Here is a 19,165-nt window from a genome sequence, read left to right as displayed (position 1 = left end):
AGGTGTCCAGGCTGACCTGAGAGAGCACAGCAAGGCCAAGTGGCCACCCGCAGGCCCCTCCACAGCTCACAAGTCTCTGGGTTCATTCAGCCACGGGCAACTTAGGCACAAAGGACCCTTCTTCCCACCCCAACCTCAAGGACACCCATAGAGGCTCTTTACAATGTGAAGACGCATATTTCAAAGCCCCCATGGGGCCAGGATGGGGAATTGCATTAGGCCTGTTGCATCTGACTTTAAAACTACCAAGAGCGAACGAGTCCCAGGCTCCCCTAACTAAAGTCCGTCAAGTCCCCCAAGGCCACGTCCCTCAGAAACCTTTCTTTCTCCATCCTCTCAGATGGGCAGGAAGGGTTTCTGGTTTCCATCTTATCTGGCTCTAACTTGTGAGCCCCACAACCAGCTGCCAGGACTGCAATCCTCCGTGGGGTATAATTCTTGGGGGTCTCGTGACTGCAACCTCAGTGTTCTGTGAAGTTCTCTCATCCAGGTTCTGTTTCAGCCAGACCCCATTTGGCTTATGTTAGCAGGAGGGATCAGAGTTCAAAGTGCCTTGGATGTCGAAGGCTAATGGGTTTATTTTCTTTAAATTTTCTGTAAAATGAAGTGGGAAGAAACCGGTTCCATCTGTAAGATATTCATCTCTTGGCAAGGTCTCCAGCCTGCGCCTCTGGTTGTTTGCAAATAGCTCCTTAGTACCTACCCACAGATTGGTGCCTGGGCAATTGCATTGCAAAGACGAAATTATTTTGCGGATCCAGCTCTCAGACAATAAAAAATGTTTTAAAGGCCTCCTGCTGCACATTTTGAAAGATTGTTAATAGGACCATAGAAATATTTAGTCTCTCTTAAATCTTAAGACTGCACGACTCACATGTCGGTTTTTTTTTTTCCCCTACTTCCTTTTTAAGAGAAAGGTGATGCTGAGCCAGAGAGTCCAGACAATGGCACTTCGAATACATCGTAAGTCTCTTTTTTGTTTCTGTCCTAGATGACTGTCCTTTAATTTGCTTTATAAATGGAACAGTGCTTGTATCTTGTAATAGTGGTGATCAGGACACAGGGGTGGTTCTCTTTTCTCAGGATAATGTCTCTTTAAATGCTTTTGGGTACAGATGCATTTTGCAGTCTTAATACTTTAGCATCATAAGAGGAAACTTGAAAAGGCAAATGCTCCTCTTTATGAAGCAGAAATCGAATGAGATCGAGGCTGTGCACAGGGAGAAGGGAGGTGAGCCCTTTAGAATGTGGTGAGAAGACTTGAAGAAGCTCTCACACGTACTGGGGGACTTTCTGCCCCACACACCCGTGAAGATCTCATGTCATTTTAGAAGCCTGCCGTCTGCAATCTCACCTCTGGATCATGAGGAGGGGGGAGGATTACAATTACAGTTCTCTCTGGAATTGCAAAAGTTTGTTATGTTCTTAAGTTAACAGTTTTTAAAATATAAGAAAGGGCACTTCTGAAACATGTGTTCCTCTATTTTATCTTTTTACTATCAGTATTCATGGAACCCAGATATGTTTGTGATGATTCATTGGATGCCAAGTTGATACACCAACATTTAAATAAAATAACTCACAAGCTAACAAATGAGTTTGTTTTAGCTCAGCAGGAATTGGCAACAGGTTTGCTTCTAATGAGTCTTCATTTTTATCACTTTTGAGGAATGAAGTGCGTCTTGTTATTATAAGGCAGGCTTTGTGAATGAATCTGTGGATGGGGCTCTTATGGCTAAGCTTTTAAAGTGCTATTCATTAGCAGTCACAGTTGGTGGTATCTCTTGGAGTGAATTGCCTTGACCAATATCTGTTTCTTTGCTTTGCACAGGGTGGCTATATATTTCATAATGGATACAATTTCATGTTTGTTATTTTCCTAAAATTTACAAACCATTCCATTGTTGTGGTTTCTCATGAATGTAACTGGCCTTAAATGGTTAAAATAATGCTATTTTTTTTTCTGCTGCTGCCAAAAAAGGGGGGGGGTGGGGAATGGGGGAAAGGGTTTTAATGCCATCTGGAGGCATTCTAGAGAACTGGAAAGAGAGGAATTACTGAAAAACTTAGTTTTTTGAGTAACGTTTAGACAGGATAAGAATATACAATTAGAATGTAAGCTATTTGGGAGAGAGTTACATTTTTATAAATTGTTTAATAAGAGCATTAGTTATTACAGAAACGGCAATTTTCCTAATTCTCAGCAACAAAATTATCTTACAGACAAAGGAACAGAAAAAATATGTTGGAAAGCTGCTAGAGAACTACATTTAATTTTTCGTGGTTTAAAGCCGCCTTCGGTAGACACCAATTTTGTTAATGTAGTTTGGTGGGTCGTTAAAGTTCTCCTTCCCTTGTGTGTTTCTGAAGTGTTCATTCCCTAAAAGAATTTCTTTCCACTGCTCCAAACTTTGTTTCTTCTAACATGTATAAAAGTAAGTAAGTTGTCCGAGGAATCACTGTTGAATTTTCTGGAGACGTAAAGATGGTGGAAGCCTGCAACAACACCTCACGTGCCCCTCTCTGAGACAAGTGGCTCCTTGGTCACCAGCCTCTCCTCCTGAACAAGAAGTGACAGGAATGAAGTCTGGGGTGGCAGGGATATCTCTTAGAAGTGGGGAATTCTGAACTTGGGGTCTGTCAGAACCCTCTCACGGGGGTCCTGTTCTTAGGCAGGAAGAGCAGCTGTTCTGAATGTGTAGGACTCAGGATGCCTGACTTACACGTGACAGGGATGTTCCCACACACTGCACCCCACCTGAGCTTTTGAGGATGGGAAGAGTTATTCAACTTCAAGGATAAATTAGGACATACACCTTCTGATTGTTACCCATTTACCACCCTGAGGGATACAGGGGTCTTAAGAGACAAAACTAAGCCAAGAATCAGAATCAAGAACAGTTACTGAGTCAGTCGCAGTGGCGTGCACCTGTCATCCCAGTGGCTCAGGAAACTGAGGCAGGAGGATCTTGAGTTAAAGCCGGCCTCAGCAAAAAAAGAAAAGAAAAGAGAAAAAGAGGCATGAAGCAGCTCATTGAGACCCTGTCTCTATTTTTTATTTTACTTTTATGTGGTGCTGAGGATTGAACCCAGTGCCTCACACATGCGAGGCAAGCACTCTGCCACTGAGCTATAGCCCCAGCCCAAGAGACCCTGTCTCTAAAAACAAATACAAAATAGGGCTGGGGATGCGGCTCAGTGGTGAGTGCCCCTGAGTTCAATCCCCAGTACCCACCCCTCCTCCCCGGCCAAAAAAAGAACAAATACTGAGTTGAGATCATGTGTTAGGTAGTAAATGTAAGTGAACTCCTTTGCTAGGGCTACCGTAACAAAATACACCAATCCAGGTGGCCACATGACAGTTTATTTTGTCATGGTTCTGGTGTTGGTTCCTTCAGAGAGCTGTAAAGGAAGAATGTGCTTCTGCCCTTGGTCCTTGGCTTAAACACATCCTCTTCTCTCTGGGCATGTCTGTCTCTGTGTCCCTCTTCATGAGAACACAGTCATACGGGATCAGGCCCCATCCTAATGACCTCATTTTAACCTAACTACCTCTAGGAGGCCCTAATCCCAAATAAGATCACACTTTAAGGTCCTAGAGGTTAGGACTTCAAATATATGAATGGGGGAGGGATGATAGGGAGGGGGGATGATTCTTCCCATATCCTTAAAGGTCAGAACAATCGAGGCTGCAGCCAGGTAAACAGAACAAGGAGTGTGTAGATCTCAGAAGATGGATCAGGGAAAGAGAGCCTGAGCAGCACAGCATCAATTAAGGGAGCCGAAAGGGAGAAACAGAGCAAAGGAAATTGGACATAACAAACACAGGCACTAGGATAGGCACCTGACTCAAACTGTTTGGGCGAATTATACTCCAGGACCCCTCATAGACATGGTTGCAGAAATTCATAGCACATCTATCTCCACAGTTTACAAAAAGGATATGATTCATGATGACTAAGTAGGCTTTATTACTAGAGTGCATGGTTGGTTTATTATTAGAAAGTCAATCAGTGTAATGTGCTGTACTAATAGAATAAAGGAGAAGAAATCTAAATAGATACCAAAAAAATCATTTGACAAAATGTAGCACCCACAAATGAATGTAAAAGAAAAATTTTAAAACTTTCAGCAAATTAAGACTAGAAGGGATGGATATCTGTTAAAGAAGAAAAGAAAAACCTACTGCTTTTATCATAGTCAGAGGTAAAACTTGGAGTTTTAAGGTCAAGAATTTATCGGTATTGACTCCTCTTGCTATCTCTATTCAACATTTTACTTGAGATCATAGTCAGTGCCATAAGACAAGAAAAGGAAATAATATACACAAAGATTGAGAGAGTTGATTGCTAGAGAAAGTCATCAGGCTCTAATAAAGAGCTGTTTGAATCAATAATTTATCAAGGTGAATATCCAGAAATCTATTGCATGCCAATTTATTAGGAATAAGCAATTGGAAAATGAAATTTAAAAAGTAACTCCATTTACCATGACATAAAAATATAAAATGCTCAATAAATTTAGCAAAAGACATACAAGACTTAAAAACTATAGAAACTACAACACATTGATGAGAGCAATTTAAGACCTAACCAGATGGAGAGAAGTTCAGGAACTGGAAAACTTGACAATCTTGGTATCTCAGTTGCTCTTTTACTGATCTGTGGATTCAGCACAATCTCCATCAAAAGGCCAATAGGACATTTTTGTAGAAAATAGTTTTACAGGTTGATTCTAAAATTTTTATAGAAAAGCAAAGGACTTAGGTAGCCAAACCATCTGGAAGAAGAACAAGATGGCAACCTTCCAGGCCCTGATTTTAAGACTTATTATAAAACTGAAATAATTTAAGATATAAGGAAGGGCAGACAAATCAATGGAATGAAACAATCTAGGAACAGACCACACACACATGGTCAGTTGATTTTCCACAAGACACAGAAGCAGTTGAATGCGGAAAGCCAAGTCTTTCAACCAAAGTTGCAGGAACAGCTACTGGCGGGAAAGGGAATTCCATGTGCCCACAGCTGAGAAGGATGAGAGACCTCAGTATAGAAGGTACCGCCATGAAGCACCTGCCAAAAACACAGGATGGTCTCTTCACAGCCTGGATGGGACAAAAATCTCTTACAGGGGGTCACAAACAGGTATACAAGAAGTTCTTAACTGGACTTCCTCAAAACGAAAAGCATCTGCTCATAGAAATGAAAGGCCAGCTACAAACTGAGAGAAGGAATTTGCAATCCATACGTCAGACAAGTAATCTGTATATATTTAAGGAACTCTGACAACAACAAAATGATAAGGAAACAAGTATTTTATTTTACTTTTTTAGGAAATGAGTATTTTAAATGGGTAAAAGCTTCTTTGACTTCTGTCAAGTCAAAGGCCAAAGTATATAAAAAGGATAGAAACGTTCACATGACAGCTTTTCACACTTGACACGTCTCGTCCCTCCCTGCTAACTCTGACAACAACCCAGTAATACTCCCCATTCTACAGGCAAAGGGGATAACTCATATCCCTGCGTTTATGTGGCTTCAAGTGCCAAAGCAGGATTTGAACCCAAGATCCAGACCCTGGAAGCTGAGCTCTTCACTATAGCCCCATGTGGCTGATTCTGCAAACCCTATTGTCTCTGGAGACAGTAACCATCCCAGGAAGAGCAAGTCATTGCCATAGGCCAACAGCCTACTAGATTGTCACTGTTATAGAAAAATTCTAAAAATAATGACCAAATGGAGATTTCCAACGTTCTGGGAAGACCACAGTTTGGCAGGACCACTGTGTCTCCGTCATCCCGATTTGCCCACCACTGAAGGATCTTCTGTCAAGTCAAAGGCCAAAAGTACAGGCTTGTGGACAAATCCCAAGAGTAAATGTCCTTCTTTATGCAATAGATGGCCCTCAACCAATAAGGTTAACTGTAGCCTGAAAAAATACACAAAGATTTAAAATGACCTTTGTAAATTAGAGAAATTGGATTAAACACAAAGCCTAAAACTACTCAGGGGGGTGCTGGGATTGTGACTCAGCAGTAGAGTGCTCGCCTAGCATGGATAGGACCCGGGTTCGATCCTCATCACCCCATAAAAATAAAGGCATTGTGTTGTGTCCATCTACACCTAAAAAAATAAATATTAAAAAAATAATTACTCAGGGGAAAAAATACATATGAGGCAGAAGGAAAATGGCCCATCCAGGTGTGGACCTTGTGCAGTAAAAGAATTGGGAATTATTGTCAGCTCAGACTGAATTACAGTGACCCATGAAATGGTCCTTCTTCAAAAGTTAATATATGGAAAGTGCCCATTACCAAGTACGCTCTCCATAAGTCATTGTTACTGCTATTATAATAGTATTTATGACTTATGAAAACTGGAAAATCAGAATTTTAATCTGTTCTTTTTTTAAAAAAAAAAAGGGAGGGGGATGAGTTTTTAGAATGAGTTAAAGGTGGTAAAAACAGAAATGATGAGAACATTTTTAAAGGTCTTCTCGTGAAGCTGGCGCTGCGGAGAAGAAGGGTTGAGTTGAGTCTACTCTCCAAAGATGTCAGGCAGAACTAGCTGTCTTCCAGGGTGTCAGAGGACGGAGCCATGACAAGAAGAGCGCACCTGACCCCTCCCCAGAGAGAATAATGTGTGGAAGACATGAAGTCACTGAGAGGAGGAGCACAGTGGGACTGGACGATGCCCAAGAATTCAGACTTTGTAGGTAACCTGGGACTCTCCGAGTCCGGTATAAAGAGGATATGGTCAACGCATTCATATCCAGGAAAAATGCCCACTTGAAATTTCTGCACTCGTTGAAACACTGTCTTAGACCATGTTAAATAAGGAAGGAAAAAAAAATCTAGAGAAACAGTTGTGTGCTCAACATATAAAGAAATGTATCATCCGTGCATGTGCACTTAAATAAGGTTCTACAAACTGATCAGATAATAGGGCCTGGAAGTTGAGAGATCAAAGTCTATTGGGAAATGGTTACCCAAAGACCTTTTTTTTCTTTTTTCCTGAGAAACATGAAACCTTCTTGATGTTTATTTTGGCGATGGAGATCTGGCTCTAACATGATGAATGGCGGCTGATCTTTCAGTGTGTGAGGTGTCCGTCCTCAGAGGCCTCTTTCTGTGTCCGTTAAGTGATTTGCCAGGACCCTGTTGGCTAAGAAAATGAGAAACCCAGCCCACAGCCTCTGCCCTGGGAAAGGCAGCCAGATCCTGTTTCTCTGCTCGTAGACATCGAGCATGAAAAATGAAATAGGAAAGGTCCCCGGGCTCGCGAGGCCACTCATCACGCCCATGCACAGATGGGACCGAGCCTGCAAGGGGGCACGGCTCACCCAGGGGACAAGAAGGGCCACCATGCACAAAGCCGGGGGCGGCTTTGGGCCCAGCACACTGCAGTGGAGAGGGGTTAGGCGTCACTGTCATATGGGTAGTGCCCTGAGATTTGAACACAAGAAGATTATGCCATCCCAGAACAAGCCTGTCGGCCTGTGCTCCTGCACCAGCCAGCATGCCTGTGGCCCCAGGGTCATAAAGGAATCTCCAGCAAAATTCGGGATCCCTCTGTCCCTTGTGGGGTTTCCCAGAGTTTCCCTCTTTCTTCTTCTCTGGGGACCCAATCAAATGAGCCTCCCTTCAGGATGTCGTCTAGCTCAGGGTTCCTCAGACTATTTGGGGGTAATTTAATGTTTTAATTTTAATTGTGGAAAAATGCATGTAAGAGGCATCCTTCTAACCATTTTTCGGTGACATTAAGTACATTCGTGTGTTTTGGCTGCCATCAACACAGTCTTTCCCCAGAACTCTTTTTCATCTCTCCAATCTGAAGCTCTCCACTAGGCGCTGTGGCACACACCTGTAATCCCAGCGGCTCAGGAGGCTGAGGCAGGAGGATGGAGAGGTCAAAGCCAGCCTCAGCAAAAGCAAGGTTCTAAGCAACTCAGTGAGACCCTGTCACTAAATAAAATACAAAAAGAGGGCTGAGGATGTGGCTTAGTATTGGAGTGCCCCTGAGTTCAATCCCCAGTACCAAAAAAAAAAAAAAAAAATTTAACTCACTTCGCCCTGCCGTGGGTAATCAGTTGACTGACAATTACAGACTGGTTCCACTTTTTGCAATATAGTATTATCTTTCCTAAATCAAATCTGTTTGACCACGCTAGGCATTTCGTGCCAGTAGACTTTTAAAGTGTTTCTCCTTTTGCTCTGACTTATTTCACTTAGCCCAATATCAAGGTTATTCATGTTGCACCCTGGGTAAGAATTTCCTCCCTTTTTTAAGGGTGAATAATATTTTTTTGTACGGATATCAGACAGACCCTGGCTTACTCTGGTTCAGCTCGGGATTTTTTCTTTTAGACTTTGCGAAGGTATTCAGTTGAGACCATACTTGGAATTTTGAATGTGGATCTATCCCCTGGCTGACAGCACGCAGTCTGTTCTTCTCCTGATGCTGGGCAGCCCCAGGGAGCATGGTCACAAGGGGGACAAGCAATGCTCTACTGCATGTGGTATGATAGCTTAGGGGGATGAGTGCATTTTCAACTCCTCCAACTGAGGATGAGTTGATCGGGCTCTAACCTCTCCGTAAGTCAGGAAGCTTTGCACACACCACATCGGGTTCATATACTCCCACTCCCACCTCATGCCTGCTGTGAATGATGCTGCTGTGAACACGGGTGTGCAAATATCTCTGCATCCCTGCTTTTGATTCTGCTGGGTGTGAACCTGTCTTAAGCATTTTTAATACGACCTAGAGTCACAGGTGCATTCTGCATTATGCCCCATGAGAGTGCCTGTGCTGAAACTAGCGCCACACACACACACACCACCCACCGTCACTCCAGCACTTTCTCAGTTCACCTCTGTGAACCACACTTTGGTCAGCCACCATGCAAAGCACCACAGATTTTACTACCGAGATGCTCTGAGCAGAAGGAGGAGGAAGCCATGTACTGGACCCTGCCATGTTTCCGGCCCTATTTGTCAATGACCTCTAAGTCCTCCCAGTACCGTTGAAAGCAGAGTTTCTCTCACCTCACATACAGATGAGGAAACCAAGACTGAAAGAGTTTCTCCAAAGATTAGAAGTCACCGTGTCGGTCCCCACTCAGGGCCTCCCTCTGGCCCCACTGCACAACTCCCTGGGGTGCTCCTCTTGCAGAACCCAGGAACTTGTTAGTACACCTAGGAAGGCACTAACTGACCACTCAAAAAATTTGAGAGCCCATTCACAGGCTCACGAAGTAGCTATTGGAGGTCTGTGTCCTGGGATAAGGAAATTTTTCAGTGACCCCTAATGAGGCCACATATGTAGCCAAGTGTCACATTTGTGATTGAGGTAGACACCATCTCCAGAAGGAAGTCTAGTCCCTTGGCAGTGAACTCTTTCAGTCCGCAGAGACATTAACTAATAAACCTTAGCTTCTCTGTATTCACTGTGGCTTTTGCTAACGTCTTCCTGAGGTGTCACTCAAGCCGTATTTAGTGACTGCAGTGGGTAATCAGTAAATGTAGCCTGACTACATTACAGGCTGGTTCTGCTTCCTTGGATTATAGTATTATCTTTCCTAAAGCTTCTTTCTGCTCTTTGGTTGAAGCCTCTTCCATCATTTAGAATATAGCACTTATTCAACCCAAAAGTATTGGCACGAAGAAATGAGCAGCTGCTGAAGAATGCAAGGATGGTTAGACGACACTTGCTATGCATTTTGTGCACCTTCTTGCAAAGATATCATCAGCCAGATTTCTTCTTTCTCTTCTAATTAAGATACAGGCCTCCAAAATGTGGAGCTTGTCTATTTGCAAACTTATCCCCCCCACCGTGCCCCAGTTCATAGGTTCTCTTTGCACCCCGTGCCTCTGATGCTGGTTCCCTCTCAGGCAGCCTGGTACCGTAAGGATATTCCCATGACACAATATCTATTTGTACCGGGCACTCAGCGGGACTCGTTGTCTTACTTAATTCTGACACCAAACTGGTGAGGCATATTATTTCATTATTGCATATTGTATTACAGAAGAGAAAAAATGGGATCTCAAAGGAGTAAATTGGCTCACGGAGGTTTCAAACTTGGCAGAGCCTCGAATCCGGCTGGTTGCCCAGCTCCAGAGCTGCCTGGAGGCGCTGCCTGAGGTCTGTGCCCCAGAGGACACGTGGAGTGGTAAAGGGTTTGAGGAAGAAATCTCATTTTTGAACAAAGGGCTAATATTTCCCTAACAGCCCTCCGTGTCTGCCTCCCTCCCTATTAACAAGAGCTGCATCCCACAGAGCCCGTGCGGGCAGGGGGACTGCCTTCCACGCACTCTCGCTCATGCACAGTGACGGGGTCTTGGCAATTGCCCGGGCTGGGGGCTGGAATCCATCCCACAATGCACATAGCCTCTGCCCACCTGCTCACCTCCCAGGACCCTCAGTGTCAGCAGTTTAGTAAGCTGCGTTCCCGAGATCTACCAGGGCATGCAAGGTCCATGAGGCCCGGCCCCAAGGTCCTCCAACAGAGAAGTCCACCACCAGCTCTTCAGCTTCTTCAACAACTGAAGCATCCAGAGGGAGGGAAAATGCCAGGATGAGGGCAGATGACCACACCTCCACACACACGCACTCACCTCTCCATGTCCAATAGGCCATTCCTGCTTTTAAAAATGAGGATTCTGGGGAATTTCAGGCACTTAGTTAGAACAGGACAGGTGTTAGTCTATCAGGATCAACGGGAAAGAAAATACTAGCTACTCTCTGGATGCCATGGGTGGACCAAACACCTGTGAACAGGTAGGACAGAATACTGGACAATGGACTAATGATATAACAATGACTCGAGGACGAGAAACATAGGACCACCCTGTAGATGGTCAACTCTGAATTTTCAGAGCATTTCAAGAGATTGGACAACACTAGAGTCTCCCACTTGGTAGATAAAGAAACAGAGGCCGACCGAGCTCACACACACAGGTAGTATATGGCCCAGCCAGGACGTTACCACAGAGAGCCTGACCTGACAGTACCCTTTCTTGACACTGCCTCAGACTACACACAGCTGAACTATGTTAACAATTAATTAACAAGAGAAGTTTGAAATGGCGAGATGGCAGGGGCTTTGGGTCATGTGTAGTTTGTCCCCCAAGGCTCATGTGTTGAGAGTTTGACCCCCAGTGGTGGATATGGGAGCTGAGGGGACCTTTAAGAGGCGGAGCCTAATGGGAGATCCTTAGGTCCTTGGGGGCGTGTCATTTGGAGGAAATGGTATTCTCCTAGAGTTAGTTCTCCAGAGAGCAAATCCTTATAAAAGCCTGAACCTGACCCTTGACTCGTTGTGTAGAGTTCAGTTTTGTGACATGATCTCTCACTCCCGTGTGCTCCTGCCATTGTACTAACTGTCCTGAGATCTTCACCAGAGCTGAACCGATGCTGGCACCATGCCCTTGAACCTCCCTCCTGGACTTTGAGCCAAATAAACTTCTATATAAGGTTACCCAGCCTCATATATTTCATCATAAACAGAAAACGACTAGAACAGCAGGAAATCCTGAAACGTGGAGCTATTTCATTTGAAATTTTAACATAAGAGTTTCATGTTTGAGTCAGAGAAAGAGTATATTATTCATTGCTTTTGGAGTTTCAATGCGTGAATAAGCAGAGTGAAACATGAAAAATAGCCAATAGTTAGATAGAATTATTAACCATATAGTTTCACTTCTTAGAACAAATATGACGCTAATTTCACACAACCCCAGAAGTTGTATGCTCTAAAAACAAAGAGAAGATTTTTTTGGACATGAGTAAATGCATAAAATATTTTTTTAATGTATCAAACATTTGACCACCAGAAAAAAATCTTTTCTCCCACAAGCCCATTGTAAAAATTGAGACCTTTTCTGATGTGCATTTTATTTTTCTTCTTGACTATTTGGGCTACATCATGTGACCCTCACTCCCAAATTTTACTGGGCATTTACTGTGTTTTGTACACTATTCTGAGCACTTTACTCATATTTTTACAGTTCTTGGGAGTAATTATCTTCATTTTCAGATAAAAAAAATACATACACAGAGAGGTATCTGGGGATATAGCTCAGTTGATAGAGTGCTTGCCTCACATGCACAAGACCCTGGGTTCAATCCCCAGCACCACACACATTGAAAAAAAGAAAGAAAAGTAAGAAAGAAATATATACAAAGAGAGATTAAAAAACTTGACCAGGATCACACAGCTAGTTTATGATAGAGCTAGGATTTGATCCGAGTTTGACTTTTTGGCCCCTGCTTTTAATCACATGTATATAGATCCTCTTTTTTGTCTATTAAATTTCAAAGTATTTCCAAGAAACTGAATAATAATGTATCTCTAAATAAATAAAACAGTATTTCCACATTATGTGTCACCTCAGGGTTTGCATAGATGTTGAGAAACGCACTTGAAGTAGTAATTGATATAATTAATATCTGTACCTTCCCTTGAAATGTGTGAAGCGTATCAGTATTTTTATCTTCTCTTTGAACATGTCCAAGAAGAGATCACTTTTTTACATTCTGAAGTACATTTGAATCCTGTTGGATTTTGTTTCCTAATAATCACCAACACGAATGGTGCTAAATTGCCTCCGAGTGAGAACAGAGAGAGCAAAAGGTCTCTTTAAAAATACTAAATTTTATGTTCAAATTTTGAAGAAAAAATAACCAATCCCAACTTAAGTACTCGCAAAGGTTGGTTTCTGCAGCAAGGTCCCATGTTCCCCGGGGAGAGATTTTGCAAGCTGTGGTCTGGGGTGATGCCGATGTGACCTGAGAACCTAGGTGGACTCCTTCAACACGAGGATGTGGACTGTTCTGGAAGCTTAGGATGCTGGATGGGTCATAAGTAAGCTCTTAAAGGGGTCCCCCGTAGAGAGAAGCAGAAAAGATTCAGAAGGATGGGAATGGAAATTTCTCTTCTTCCAGCAGTTGTAAATGGATGCCTTTGTTGTTTATTTAATTCCTTCTCTTCATCCTCCAAACCAGGGTTGCCAGATAAAACATAAGACGCCCAGTTCACTTCAAATTTCGCATAAACAGGGAATAACATTTTTTTAGTGTGAGTGTGTCCTCTGCAATATTTTGGACATACTTCAACTAAAAAAATTATTTGCTGTTTACCTGAAAGTCAGCTTTGTACGGGCTTCCTGTTATTTTCATTCACTAATTCTAATAACCTTACTGTACACCACGAAGACCGTGGGTCCAAGTGGACTTTGGAGTGTTCACCAAGAAAAGAACAGAAGGCAGGCAGAGAAGGGAGGGAAGGAAAGGGAGAGGAGAGAAAGGAACAGGAGGAGAAAGAAGTAAGGAATGGATTCTGGCCAGCGGCCAAGTCAAATAACTCAATTTGCAAGAAAGAAATCCTAAAACTGAGGTCATAGGAGGGAAATGTCTATTTCACAGACTCTTTTAGCCTGAATATTGGCCCAAAAAAGAAAAAGGAGGACGTCCCGTTCGCATCTGAACACCCCAGCTCATCCAGGAATGGAAAGATTTGGAATGTGAAGATTCTTAGCTTTGGAACTTCTTTGGAATACCATGATTGTTTCTTAATGGCAAGGAGGACTTTGTTTTCTTTTTTCAGTGAGATGTTTTGGTAATTGGATAGTAAAGAAAGCCACCTAACTTCAGTTTGTTACCAAGACGCCTTTGAAACTTGGTGGATAAACTTTTGTTTGTCCTGTGCTGAAATTAAAAAAAAAAAAAAAAAAAAAGATATCAGATACCTGATATGGAGAAGAATTCTATCCCTGTTTCAAAATCACCCAGTTCAGCCTTGAAGCAAGAAGATGGCTTTTTTTTTTTTTTCTCCTTTCCACAAGTTTAAAAATATTAACTGACAGCTTAGCTTCAAGCCTGGGTTTTTTTTTTTTTTTTTTCTTTAATCTCCAACCAGACAAATTACTCTAAAGCGAGAAGCCTCCTTGCCTTCATCCTGGACACGTCACAGATGTGACACTATTCGGTGGGAGATGGCTTTTTAACTGTGGATGGGGAAAAATCACCTTTGGAATTTTTAGGATGTTATTGCAAGCCAGGTTACTCATTTTTGACTTGCTAAGCCACGACTGGATCAAGCCTTCGACAGGGTAAGAGTGTTTTCACTTTACGGTTTCATCTGTAGGTATTCCAAGAGCAGGATCACCACCCTGGGGGAGCAGGCCCCTGAGCCCCTGCTGTCTGAGGAGTATGTTAATGTGAGTGTCCTATAAAAAGGGTCAGGTTCTGTCTGTGCCTTGAACTAAAGAGTCTGCCCCAGGACAGAATTGGGGTGGCTGGAGCAGGAATAGGATCACATCTTCATTTTCTGGACCAAGGAAACGTTAGTATCTTTAAGAGGCTTTTAAAGAGCGTCAGCTGTGCGAACAGCTTCCCTAACAAGGGGACAGCTGAGTAGGAGCCTGGCATTTCTGCAATTGTTTGGCGTCATTGCTGTTGCTTTTAAAAAAAAAAAGGAAAGAAAGAAAAAGAAAAAGTGGTGGTGCAGGAGTTTTCTGAGCAAACGTATGCATGACAAATTTGCCTGGTGGTCTTGTTTTTGTTTTTGTTTTTGTTTTCCAATTCGTGAAATATGAACCAACATTGCTTTGTCTTCTGTCTTCTGCTGTCTTTTCTCTATTCTTCATCTCGGTGGCTTTAGATAAGGCACCTTGCCTGTTTAGCTCAGATCAAGAATAGTGGTGTGCTACATGCTTGCCCTTAAAGAGAATTCCAGAAGTTCCACAGTCAGTCTCTTCCCAGAGAGCCAGAGATGGCATCTCCAAAGCTGGGCTGCCTGGGGAAACGCACCGGTGAGCCCCAGGGGACCAGGTCAGCCCACAGGGCAGCCAGCACAGAGACAAGGGCCGTTTTGATAGGAGAAAGGTCCAGAGGAAATTGTCAGGTGATTTGAACAACAGGACCAATGGGTATGCGTACCCAGGAGCTTTTTAAAATACTGATAAATCAGAATTAAACAGACTGGACATGGTAATGCACACTGGTACTCCCAGCAATTTTGGAGGCTGAAATGGGAGATCACTTGAGCCCAGGAGTTTGAATCCAGCCTGGGAAACCCACAGAGACCCTGTCAACAAAAAAAGATTTGATCAAATTACCATCTGCCCCTGTGATTCTAATTCACATTCACGATCCAAAAAGTAATAACTCAGGAGGCCTCAAACCTGATTAAACTATCCGAATCATGGAAGAGAGTTTAAAATGCAGATTCTTGGGCCTCTAGAGTCTCATTCACTGTGTCCGGGTTTGGGCCTGGGAATATGTAGTTTTGAAAACTTTTTCCAATTGATTTCACACTCAGTCAGATTTAGAGACCACCATTGCCTTGACTGAATCACATTAATTTCAGCACAAGGGAGATATATATATCTTTGTGCTGAAATTAATGTGATATATATCACAGTATATGTATATTTATATATATATATATATATATGGATATTCTTATATATTTAGGAATATGTGTGTGTACACATATGTATGTATGTATATACTTTTTATTTCCTAGCTTGATCCAAGCCTGTTTCTCTCTCATCTCAAAGGAAGAAATGCCCACTTCTTTTCACCTCTGATGTTCTTGACCTCATCCCTTCCCTGCTCCCTTCCAGACCCCTCTCTTATTGTATCTTGGTTGCTCTTCCTACCTGGGTTTATAACATACCCACGTTTTCCCAGACAAAATTAAAACAACCACATTCATCAACCACTATATACTGGTCAGCTTTTCATTACTACAACAAATTACCAGAGGCAGGTTAACTTTGTAAGGAAAAGAAGCTTTTTTAGCTTACATGTCTGAAGGTTCCAGGGCATGGTGCTGGCATCAGTTCTCCTCTGGTGAGGACCTCATGGTGAATCATAGTGTAGGAGCACGTGGGGGGAAGGAAGAGATCTCATGGGGAGGTGTGAAGTAGAGAAATTCAAGGGTCAACGTCAGGTTTTTGGAACAATTCATTCCCTGTGGGACTCACTCTTGGAGACTAGCATTAGGCCCCATCTCTTAGAAATGTTACTACTTCCCAATAGTGTCACTCTGGGGACCAAGCCTTCAAAAAACAAACTTTTGGGGGAACAAGCAATACCCAAATCATACCACACAGCAAATATAGAAGTCAGCCTCTCTTCACCTGCAAGGAATATATTCCAAATCCCCAATTCCAAATACATTCCACACTTTATATATTATGTTTTTTCCTGTAGATGCGTATCTGTGACAAAGTTTAAATTATAAATTAGCCACAGTAAGAGATTAATAATCATAACTAATAATTTAAAAATTATTAAAATATGCCATAATTAAAGTTATGAGAATGTGGTCAGCCCCTCCCCTCCCTCTCAAGTTATTTCATTGTACTCGACTCAGTCAATCTGATAACCAAAATGGCTCCTAAGTGACTAACAGGCAGGTAGCTTGTACAGCATGGATACACTAGAACAAAGGATAACTCCTGTCCCATGTGAGAAGAAGCAGGATGGCGCGTGTGTTTGTGTGTGAGTGTGTGTGTGTGTGTGTGTGTGTAGAGAGAGAGAGTGCGCAAAAATGGTACACAATTTAAAACTTTGAATTGTTTATACCTGAAACTTTGTCTCTAATATTTCCAAGACCTTGATTGACCATGGATAATTGAAAATGCAGAAAACAAAACATGAGTAAGAATTCTCCTTCTCTCTCTCTTCCAGTCTTTAATCTTTCCCTAGCCCATCTTCCTTACCCACTGTGCACAGAGCTGGTTTCTAGTGTCGGTACTTGGCGGGTCTCTGTGGCTTATTCTTCAATGAGCCAAGCTGTTGGTCCTTCCCAGTCCTGAACTTCCTTGATTTTTTTGCAGCATGTGACCCTCTTGGAACCTTGATGATGCCCTCTGCAGATCATCTGTTTCTTGGCTGCTCTCTTGGCATTCGTACCAGGGTTCAAATCTTTGGCCCTTTTTTTTTTTTTTTTTCTTGTTCTCTTCATTCCCTCGTGGTGCTTGCATCCGTGTCTTCGGTTTGAACTCTCATCTCTGTCCCAACATTTCTCATATCAAGATCTCTGACTCTGACCACCCAGTCTTTCCAGCTCTCCCCTGGGACCTCACCCATATGAGGACTCAGGGTCACATTCCCTCCACTGCGGCCACCCACCCCAGCCCCAGCTCTTCTTATGCTAATGATGCCTCCCAAACCCAAACCCTGCTTCCTTCCCCTTCTTTGGCTCCAGCACCCCAGCACTGCCAGTTCCTGTTTTCATAGCCTCTCCTACAAAATTCTATCCCTCTAAGTTTCCTTGGCCACTGCACAACCCAGGTCATCCTGTGCCCTCCATGGAAGCCGGATTTCCCTGCAGGTTTCTTCCCTTCCGTCTCTCTAATGCTGCCAGGTTAATTTCTCCAAAGGACAGTTCTGATCCTGCTACTTCTGTGCTCTAAAACATTTCATACTTTGTATCACCAAAAATGATGTTCATATTCCCAGCCTGGCCTTTAGGATATTTTGTGATATCCACCCCCATTTCTTTGCTTAGTTTTCTTCTTGGCAGTGCTAGGGGTGGAACCCAGGGCCTCATGCATGATAGGCAAATGCTCTACCCCTGAGCTACACCCCCATGTATTTTTCTAGCCTCATTTCCTGCTACCTGCCCCCAACCCCATGCACACAAAGCACCTGCTAGACTGGGAATCTTGCTGTTCCTCTAACATGCCTTAGGTGTTTCTTCTGAATGCCTTCATTCAAACCATTCTGTCGGCAGAGAGTGACTTCTCTTCATTCTCCTACAAGAGTCTCTTGGTTCTCACATGAGATCCTCTTCTGCTTTCCCATGGCCAGGTTCCAAGGTCCAGCTGAGCCTCTCCCTCCACCATTAGACAAACTATGTTGGGTGCCTGACTTTGCCCCTAGTGTGTGCTTACTCCCAGTATAATGACTATGCAGTCATCTGTCAGCATCTGGAGATTGGTTCCAGGACCTACCAACAATACCAAAATCCCTAAAGTAAAATGGCACCATATTTGCATAGAATCTGCACACATCCTGCCGCACACCTGAATCACCTCTAGATCCTGACACGTCCTTCTCCCATCCCGATGTTCTGTCCTTCCAGGGCATCTCCAGGTCACCAAGCTGACACACTCATCTGAATGGAGCTTTTTTTTTATTATTATTGGTTGTTCAAAACATTACAAAGCTCTTGACATATCATGTTTTATACATTAGATTCAAATTGGTTATGAACTCCCATTTTTACCCCAAATACAGATTGCAGAATCACATCTGTTACACATCCACATTTTTACATAATGCCCTATTAGTAACTGTTGTATTCTGCTACCTTTCCTATCCTCTACAATCCCCCCTCCCCTCCCCTCCCATCTTCTCTCTCTACCCCATCTACTGTATTTCATTTCTCTCCTTGTTTATTTTCCCGTTCCCCTCACAACCTCTTATGTGTAATTTTATATAACAATGAGGGTCTCCCTCCATGAATGGAGCTTTTAGACAAGCATTTTTATATCTTAAAACACCACGTTTATGTACAGTGTGCATCATTGATCAATAGACTGTACTTGTTTTCCAATAAAATTGTTAAACTTAAAAAACTGGTATCAAACCGAAGCAGGGGTGGCTTGTAAGAATGTAGTTTCTAAGTCCCACTTTCCTCCCTACCTCCATCTCCTCATCACTGGTGTCATCACTGAAGGTTTTAACAAGCAACAAAGAGCCACAGGGAGATGCTCTGCAGCAAGTCACCCTGCTGCGAGGTCCTCAGCGGACTCACCACGCAAGCAAGACAGGTACCGACCAAAACGCCAGGAGGGTTACTTGCAAAGGCCAGCTGCTTCTAAGCCAAAGGGTGAGCAGTAGCCCGTGGTGGAAACCAGATTCCATGAGAGCAGAATGAGACAGGACTGGAGAAGGCTCCCACGTCCTAGGAAGCCCAGGATGACCACAGAATTGGCCCATGAGCAATTTCTACACCACAGCCTTTACGGTTCCTGGCAGCCAGAGACATTGCAATGACCCTAAAGTGCCGTGGATACAAATCCACTTCCTGTGGCCATAATCCTGTTTTCCACATGTGTGTATGCAGGGAGCAGAGCCCCCCGAAACACCTGGAAGCCACACTGGGATCTGAGTTCAAATCTCATCTCCGTTTAAATTCTCCC

At 43.2% G+C, this 19,165-nt stretch overlaps 1 protein-coding gene across 4 annotated transcripts in view; it reads left to right on the top strand.

Annotated features, from left to right (window-relative positions):
* Aff3 (ALF transcription elongation factor 3) overlaps positions 1 to 19,165 on the top strand; it is a 493,397-nt gene that overhangs the window by 334,437 nt on the left and 139,795 nt on the right. For all 4 annotated transcript variants that reach the window (XM_078028559.1, XM_078028556.1, XM_078028558.1 and 1 more), the window contains one exon: positions 912 to 963. In XM_078028559.1, coding sequence (XP_077884685.1) covers positions 912 to 963 — 52 coding nt within the window. The remainder of the gene's footprint in view (positions 1 to 911; positions 964 to 19,165) is intronic.

This window comes from Ictidomys tridecemlineatus, chromosome 12, assembly GCF_052094955.1.
Source record: "Ictidomys tridecemlineatus isolate mIctTri1 chromosome 12, mIctTri1.hap1, whole genome shotgun sequence".
Lineage (NCBI taxonomy): Eukaryota > Metazoa > Chordata > Mammalia > Rodentia > Sciuridae > Ictidomys > Ictidomys tridecemlineatus.
Note: the sequence above shows the minus strand (reverse complement) of the source record. Positions and strands in the feature narration are given on the sequence as shown.